Below are 9,357 nucleotides of genomic sequence, written 5' to 3'. Positions count from 1 at the left end.
ATGACAAAACCCGTGTGCGTCACCTTGTTCGGTGACCCTCGTGCGTGCAACACCTCGTTCGGTGACCCTTGCACACTCATGCCTGTGTGATATCTTATTCGGTGACCCTCGCACAAGTACGACGCCTCATTCGGCATACTTATCACCTATACTCAATAAGTCATGTTAGGTGAGGCAATCAAACACTAATATCAACAACACTAGCATGCGTACACATGGCATCACCCAATCACATTATACATAGCATAGACCCACAAAGCATATGCCAATCGCATCTTACAATGTAATATTTATTATGATCACTCACGATACTAATTGTAAGCATGGAACCATGGTCGAACAGGCGTCCCCAATAGACCATTGAGAGCTAATAATGTAAAAGGAGGATTCTCATGTGTAGTAGGAAGTGCCTTGTTAAGGATGCAAATCTAATTTCTTATGTAGAGCAAGTTACGAGGTGCATTTCGATTAGGGGAGGTGATTAGATTTAGAGCCCATGTTTTATCTTCTTTGATGCAAAGCACCGACCACCTTCTTTATCCCTTGGTGAGGTCTCGTTTGCAAGCGTGGGATTGCATGAAGAGCTTCTTGGTTCATAGTTCTCTGCGGTCAGTTGAGGAGGCTTAAAGGCTGCCCATTGTGTGGAATCACTTGATCTTGGATGAATTTGGTAGACCTCTTGGAGCAGCCACACATATCTAGTGGGCTACCTGGGTGACCCTTCTCCCCTCAGTGTTGGATTAGAAGAGGCTCATAAGTCTCACGGAGAATGACAGAATGCTTCACACCTAGCACTTGAGAGGCACTAAGGAGAGGATTACGTAGATATGCAGCCATACCTAACCACTGGATCGTAGGAAACTTTGTGGAAGGGCCTCATCGCCTATGGTTTGGGGTATTATTAGGGGTAGGGGTACCTCTTCACGTCATGTGCCTTCCCACTTCGAGTGAGGATGATGTATCGATATTTTAATCCATGTGGGATAGATGGCTCTTGGAGAGGTCTTGGGGAAGATATCATTGAGGGTATGGCAGTATGGCCAGTGAGAGTGGTAGGAAATGCAAGGTAGAACATCTATATTGATCCAACTCAAGGGACGATTATGAATTCTTGGAGCCTCTAGTTATATGATGGGTGTCCTATCATAGATACTTGCACTAGGACCCTAGTGAGTGGGATGGAGGGATGCTTTTAACCCCATGAAAAGCATGCCTTCTTCAATTACACTATGCGGAATGCTAGAACTTGGTTGCGGGACAAATCCTATGAGTGGGAGTGGAGGGATAATTTCAACCCCATGAGTGGGAGTGGAGGGATAATTTCAACCCCATGAAAAGCATGCCTTCTTCAGTTACACTATGCGGAACGCTAGAACTTGGTTGCAGGACAAATCCTATGAGTGGGAGTGGAGGGATAATTTCAACCCCATGAAAAGCATGCCTTCTTCAGTTACACTATGCGGAATACCAAGCACTTGGTTCCAGGACAAATCTAGAGAGTCCCTACTTCTAGATTGCATTGGGAGGCTTACGACATCACCCTTAATACTCAGGGAGCTTTTTGGCAAAGGTTGTGGTACTTGTATAGGGAAACAAAGATTTCCTCTTTTATTTGGATTTCTCTACATGATGGACTTGCTACCAACCAGTGGACATCAGTTATTAGCACTAGCCAAGCTTGTCCAAGATGTGCAGGAGCTTTAGAGACAGTTTACCATTGCTTATGGGAGTGTAGGGAGGCACATAGGATTTGGGCTATAATAGCACACCTTTTTGGAAGGATGAGAAGGTATGCCTACATTTGTTTTGGTGCTATTGTTTGGTTGACACAGTGGGGCCAGATATAAATCCAGCTTAAAGGAAACAATAGAGATAGGATCATATAAGTTATCTAGGGAGTAAGTCGGTGGTGTAATCTTTAGGACATGCCAGAGTCAGCAGGCTACGTATCTCCACCCCACAGAGGTTGGACATTGCATGGGAGATCATTGCTAGCTGGCACATGTGAAAGGCTAGATGCACTGAGGCCATGGAGGGAACTTTGGTTTATGATACATAATGCATTTGTAGGATCTGGTATGATATTATCCACATGCTCACGGCCACTTGGACCAAGATTCAAAGATCTTTGAGAGCGAGAAAGAGAAAACACGACAAATTCATGATAGAATGGAATCATGGCATTTTTTTCATTCACTCTCATATGGGGCCTTGTTGGCAACACAAGGCACTCGATTGGCTGAGATTTTCTCCTTGCTTGATCTGAAATCTCCCTTTTTGTAAAATTTTTATTACTTAATAGACTCTTTTTCAAGAAAAAAAAAGAGCAATTTTGGGACGAGATTTGTCAAGAAAGCAATGTGAAAAAGAGTCTCAATGGGGTGTGCTCATTCAATAGCTTGCTTCTTAAAGTGAGTTAGATACCTAGTTTGTGGAGGCACATCCTCTCATTAGAATTGCCTAAAGATCTTTAAGAGATGTGAGCCATGGTTTATGTGCTACATTGACATTTGTTGTCCATATCATGTGGAGTTTCAATTATTTCATAATATGTTTTGTTTCTTTAGTGAGAATAAATGGGAGGCCGCTACTTGCTTGCATGATTTTATACACTCTATTTTGTGGCCATGCAAGCTTATACTATCAGCTCTCATGTGTGAAGAGGACATGTGGTGCATGTGAATAGTTGACAACACTACCTATACTTGAGCAAGATGCAAGTCAACAATTGACAAAACTATCTATACACGAGCCTGATACAAGTGACATAGAGATAATGCACATGAATAGCACTACGAGTACGTTATGTGTAAGCTTAATAGTAGTGGGTAGTCTAAGAGGTTATAGCTTGTAGAGAAAGATATTCCACATGTAGTGTTAATTGGACCCTTTAGAGAGCACATCTACCCCTCTATATGACACACCAACTATGGCAAGTGGTAGTATCGCATGGAATTGGTGATACTACCACTTGGCATAGTTGGTGTGTCATATAGAGGGAGTATATGTGCTCTCTAAAAGCTCCAATTAACACTACACACGGAGTATCTTTCTCTACAAGTTACGACCTCTTAATTCTGTGTCATATGTGGAGGGATGTGCTCTCTAAAAGCTCCAATTAACACTGCACATGGAGTATCTTTCTCTACAAGTTGCTCTCTAAAGCTTACACATAATGTACTTTCATAGTGCTCCAATGCACTATCTCCTCATTACTTGCATCTTACTCAAAGTATACGTAGTGAATTTGACTACTACTGTTTAACTTACACATAACGTACTTATAGTGCTACCAATGCACACCGTCATTGGTTGCAATGCACATAATGTACTCATAGTGCTACCAGTGCACTATCTCCTCATTACTTGCATCTTACTCAAAGTATAGGTAGTGAATTTCACTACTACTGTTTAACTTACACATAACGTACTTATAGTGCTACCAATGCACACCGTCATCACTTGCATCTTATAGGTAGAGTGTACACTACCTATACTTGAGCAAAAAGCAAGTGACATAGTTCATTGGTAGCACTATAGGCAACTGGATACAACGCACCAACTATGCCAAGTGGTAGTATCACGAGTTCCATGCATGCTTAGTGCAATTTACTATAGATGTGGCTACCTCCTCAATGGTGGATTTTGCTGAGAACTATACATTTTTACCTTACTTGGAGTTATAGTTCAAGTACTACTTCTGTGAGTAGGTATCTGTCTCACTATTTTTGTTGTGTTTCTCAAAGTCTATAATGCATTGCCCCACATCCAAGCCCTGTGGTGTTGTGCTTGGACTCATATAATTGCTGACACACTCCAAAGCGTCCCTGCAGCTCTACTTAGAGATGTGGATCATGACTTTCTTCTTGAAGTCCAATTGTGGCTAGAAGTATCTCAACCTCTGCGAATATTGTAGCAACTGTCTTTGTAACTAGGGCAAGCTCTACAACTCGATCCATCGAGAGTGAAGTGCTCCCTAATCAGACATCCTTCACTTACCACACCACCCCTTTTATATTCCCTTTAAAAAACCCATCCATAAGAAAGAAAAAAGAAAAAAAAATACCATCTACAAAATGTAATCCAATTGCTCCATTATTATATATTATCATATTAGTGAAGTCCATTAGTTAAGGGTTAGTGTGTCTCTGCACTTAAAAGTGAAATCTATGCATGTGCTAATTTCATTTGCACATCCATAAGTGTGATCCTCTTGCATCATAAAGTTATAGACATAAGTGTGACCCTCTTGCATCATAAAGTTAATCCATCAAGGGTCTATGCATGTAGTTTATTTAAGGGAAGCTTCCTATGCATGGTATCAAATTCTTGCATTTGAGAGTATCCATACATATGATCATGTGTTGCAAGGTATGCATAATACTCCAAGGACCTCATGCATCTTGACTAGTTATGGTTCTGGGCACACACATGAATGTGTAAACCGTGCAAATAACAATACTTCAAGTACACAATCAATTGCACATATTTTATATTTGCAAGGATCAAAATCATAGTGTAAATCAAATAAATAAATAAAATATCTCTTTATGGAGAGAGAGAGAGAGAGAGAGAGAGAGAGAGAGAGAGGAATGGAGTTTCGACACAAACAACACCCCCCCCTTCCTGTGACGTGGGAAAACTATACAAGGGGACTTGGTGCCTTGAGGGTATGCTAGCCCGCCCCGAATATAATGCATGTATATGGGGAGGAGGTGCAAGGCGGGGAGGGCGACCCCCAGGGCACTCGGCACCCACGGAACCTCCCCCGCACCCGGGAAGGCCTAAGGTGCCTACTACGGAACCTCCCCCGCACCCGGGAAGGCCTTCCCGGGTGTGGGGGAGGTTCTGTGGGTGCCGAGTGCCCCGGGGGTTGCCCTCCCCGCCTTGCACCTCCTCCCCATATAGATGCATTATATTCGGGGCGGGCTAGCATACCCTCAAGGCACCAAGTCCCCTTGGATAGTTTTCCCATGTCACCCCCCCTTTTCCAGCAAACAAAGGCACACCTCCTCTTCTCTCTCTCTCTCTCTCTCTCTCTCTCTCTCTCCTCCTCCTCTTGTTCTCTTGTTCCTTTTTTTGTTCTTTCTTCTTTTTCTTCGAGCCAACGAAGGCATGCCATTATTCAAAATTTACTCTCTTGCTTTGTAATATTTCTTTTTAACTTTGCTAAGCCAAAATTTCAGCAGATTAGCTATATTTTTTGAGAGTTTCGTTAACATTAAAACCCTTGAGCTTGGCCTAAATTCCAATATATCACCTTGCTTTTCACAAAGACAACCAAAAAATGTTACAATTTAACACCTTTTTTTTTCCCAATGTTCATTAGAGAATTTTTTAGCAAGTAACATGGGTGCCATTATACAATTATTGGCTTAGCCAAGAGAAAATAGTAAAGATAATCTAGGCAAAAAAAAAAGAAAAACCTTTTCTCTTGTTTTTTGGAATGGGGATTACCAATCTATTTTTCCCACTCCAAACAAGGAGTCAAAAGTGCTTGAATGCGATGAGCAACTGCTTGCACAATTTTTTCTAAAACTTCAACTTCTACCCCTGATTGCTGCTGTTCTTGTTCCTGTTCCAGAATAGAGCCAAGTGCAAAACTTAAATGTGCTATATTACATACTAGCAAACAAGAGACATTATTCATGTACTGCAAAAACCAACTGTATACAATTAAGTTAAAGTCAGAAATGACTCACACTTTGCAGTGTGCAAGGATGTTTATACCTTTTGGGAATCAGGATATGTATGTATGACTCATTAAGTGTGCACACGCGCACGTGTAAGCACACCCATATGAACAAAGATGGGTATGCATGTCACACAAGTAGGGAGTACCACCTAGATATAGACATACTTTTGTCACAAGCCTCAACAATAAGTTCCTCCATATAAGGACACTTCAGAGGGACATCAACATGTTGACTCTTGATCATGGCTACCTAATTTTGCGTGATGGTAAGGTGGATGCCTCGCTTATACCTGTGAGCTATGACGAGGGCAAGTATCTCCCATAAATAACAAACTTCTTCTATAGATGTGTGCCGAGAAGATGCCAGTGGGGACAATGAAGGCATGATATGTCAAAGCTTGATAGGGTTGCAATGCTGTCTCAAGACCTTGTCCGGTGATGGACACAAGGGGGATTCAAACTCATGAATTGTCATAAGATGAAAAAGGTATTGTGTCCCCAAGCAGGGGTGTCCTAGTGTGGTGTCTCATGGAGATCATTTCTCATAAGCAGTGAATCCTCAAACAGGATTTCGATTGTGAAGAAGTGCACGTTGATGAATTATCATGTATGGCAATATAACGTACAAGTCTACATTTTTTTTTGGTACAACGAATGCATACATATCATCTCCATCATGAAACCAAGCTAAAGAAGAGTGTAAACTCATCTTAGTCTTAAACAACCTTTATCTTCAGAAGCTCAAATATATTTGATTTTGTTGACAAATACCATAAGCAAGCAATCTGAAGGAACACAAACTTGCCTGAGAACCATCCAGCAAAGCTTGAAGCCCTTCCTCACAACTGAAGTAAAGAAGAAATTCTTTATCTTTGGACTTCCATGGACCACAAAGATTTAGCATTCCCTTCAACAGATGCTTGCATACACTGTGGGAGCGCTTGTACAAAGACCTATACTGGTTTGTTAGTCTTTCAGCTTGATCTGTGTCCTCTTTTTCTCTGGTTCTTTGAATCAGTGCCATAAGCTGCTCCTTCATCAAATCCTTTATCCGTAAAATTTCTGGACTTGTGTCCAACTTTGTGTTGCCTGCTGGGTAAGCATTCTCTGCCAAAACCTATGTCTGACATACAACGTGAAAGTGGAGAACATACACATGAAGGAAAGAAAAAAACAATTGATGTTGCCAACAGCAAGCTTTTCGGCAAAAATGTGTTTTAAGTGATCAATAAAAAGGAGTGCAGGAATATTTGCCAACCTAGATCAAGGAACCCTAATCCTAAATTTAAGCTTGTTTGCCAATTTCTTTCTTATTTTAGAAAATATAACATGTGCATTGTGTCTTTTAGTAATTTGTAGGTGCAAAGGTATCAAGACAAGAGCACACATCCCTTCTTAACATACTTAAAGTCTTATACACAATTATAATTGTCAGAAGCAGCTCTATGCCGTTCTACCCCATGCTACTCGTTTCTCCTTGAGTTTCCTTGATGCAATGAGGAACACAACCCTAGAAAAACAAAATCTGCACACTCCTGTGCCTTGCTATCTACTATGGCTGCTGCCCTAATTTGGGTTTCCACCTCACCAAAGCATTAATGTTGGTTCAATTTGGCCCGTCCCATCTTTGTTCAATGTAACGACTTGATTTTCAGCTGATTTTTTTCCACTCCCAGCAGCGGGAAGAACTGATTATTTTTTTGAAGGGCGTTAGCTGATGAAATCAGTTATGTGTGATCTCCTCTGACATCCTGAATGGGAGGATCTTTGGATCTTTTTTTCCCATAGCCACATCAGGAAATGGTTGCTGGCTAGTTTCTCTCTAGAAACTTACTTGCATTATAAACATGTTCGTCTCTACAAAGAGGTATCTTTTAGAATGATTTAAATTCTCCAGAAAGCTCACAAGAAAAATATCCAATAAGCTCAGCTTTTGAATCATCAAGCCTACCTAGTACCAAGGTATTATCTTCCAGTCCTTTCTACTATTGGACCAGTTCACATAGTGGTTACAGAGACGTAGCATGTTCTGGATACACTCCGGTCAGAAGCTGCCAAGGCAAAGATGACCGATGGCAATACAGTAGGTCACAGTACCAGCTATATCATGGTGCAAATTTTTTTTTTGGGTAAAAATAGAAAGGAGACTTCTATTAAGTATGAATAGACCATACAAAATCATGGCTGGAAGCCGGAACAAAAGAACCTCAAATGGCCACATCAATGAGGTACATGCTCCAAGACAATTCTTGGTTTGCTGTAGATAGCCAAAGATCCAGTCCCAGCATCTTAGGCCCCTACCTTGTCTCCTAGCGTCAAGGCATAAGGGGAAGGCACCCATCCAGTGGTCAGAAAGCTTTTGACCCTCCACACTGACAGTCATTCCACATATGATGGGAACCACTTTTCTCCACTTTCAACCTTCATTGATATGAGGACGAAGACCCAGAGCAGATCTCTGCTTTGCCATAGGAAGCCATTGTGGTGGCTGCTACATCATGCAAGGGGGGCCGACACTCACCTCAAGGATAGTCACCTAGCGAGACCACTAGACTAACAACAGGACCTGTTGTGGATTCCTTCCTACAATGGAAGCGTCCACCCCCCAAGACTTACCTAGAAAGAGGGGTGCCAATATCACTTGTTTCAACAATTAGTCTCACAACAGAATTCACTCCCTTTTTTTTTGGAGGGATTTGCCATCTTACAGGGAACAGGTCCCACGCTGTGGTCGTAGGCCATCAAAGCTCACATGGCAATGGGCATGCTACCTATATGGGCATCCTTCTTTATTGTTCTTTAAGTTTCCAAAGCTCTGGGATTTAGTGCTTTACCATGGAGACATGGGGTAAGGAATCCAGAGGTGAACCACAGTCGGGAACCACAGTCGGATCTTGTTGGCCAACAAGAGCTGGAGCTCCCTCCTGCACGGCTTCCCCCACCCCCCCACCCCCTTCCCCGGGGGGTTTCTTGGCACAGCTGTGCCCGCCCCTGTCCCCTGTCCCCTTTGCCTTGCTTCCCCTCCGCGTCCTCTGCCCTGTGCCTCCCGCACTGCCCATCGTCGCTCTCTCTAGTCGTCCCTCCCCTGTGCCCGTTTCCCTTTCACCCCTTCACACCTGCTCCCGTAGCGCCTTTATTGCCCTCCCTGTCACCTTAGCCTTTTGACCACCAGTGCCTGCCTTCTCATCTCCCATTGCCTAGCTGCTGGCCCCGCCCTGTGCACCAGTGCCTGCCTTCTCATCTCCCATTGCCTAGCTGCTGGCCCCGCCCTGTGCACCAGCCACCCTTGCCCACTCCTGCCCTCCCCGTCCTCCTAGCCTCTCCTTCGCCGCCCCGCTCTTCTCCTCACCCCTCGCCCTCTTCTATCACCCCTCCTCCACTTGCCCCTTCCCCCCAGCAGTGGCCACAGTGAGGTGGAAACCCACAGGACAGAATGATAGTGACTATAGGACTCAATGAATGGATGACAATCACAACGCCGAAGAGGATGAGCTGAAGGTGTGTGGCATGAAGAGTTGGATCCCTTGGTTCCTTTGATGCGTCTTTAAATGCTCTGGTGAATCTCACCGCTAGAGGATGCTGTCGGTGAGAATCCTCTATCTTTGGTCCAGAGGTGTGTCGGTGGGAAGCTGCCAGTCGGCGGTTGATGAGGAAGATACCAA

The 9,357-nt window shown here is 43.3% G+C and overlaps 1 protein-coding gene across 5 annotated transcripts in view; it reads right to left on the bottom strand.

Moving 5' to 3' along the window:
• Window positions 1-5,246: 5,246 nt before the first annotated feature.
• The window catches only part of LOC147631340 (uncharacterized), a 110,998-nt gene continuing 106,887 nt past the window's right edge, over window positions 5,247-9,357 (bottom strand). For all 5 annotated transcript variants that reach the window (XM_086809737.1, XM_086809740.1, XM_086809738.1 and 2 more), the window contains 2 exons: window positions 6,501-6,812; window positions 5,247-5,575 (listed from right to left, as the gene is read on the bottom strand). In XM_086809737.1, the coding sequence (XP_086665863.1) occupies window positions 5,462-5,575; window positions 6,501-6,812 (426 nt within the window). In that variant the 3' untranslated portion in view covers window positions 5,247-5,461. The remainder of the gene's footprint in view (window positions 5,576-6,500; window positions 6,813-9,357) is intronic.

The sequence above is a fragment of the Cibotium barometz genome, chromosome 15 (assembly GCF_041138505.1).
Source record: "Cibotium barometz isolate CiBa-2024 chromosome 15, ASM4113850v1, whole genome shotgun sequence".
Taxonomy (NCBI): Eukaryota; Viridiplantae; Streptophyta; class Polypodiopsida; order Cyatheales; family Cibotiaceae; genus Cibotium; species Cibotium barometz.
This window is presented reverse-complemented; position numbering and strand designations above follow the sequence as displayed.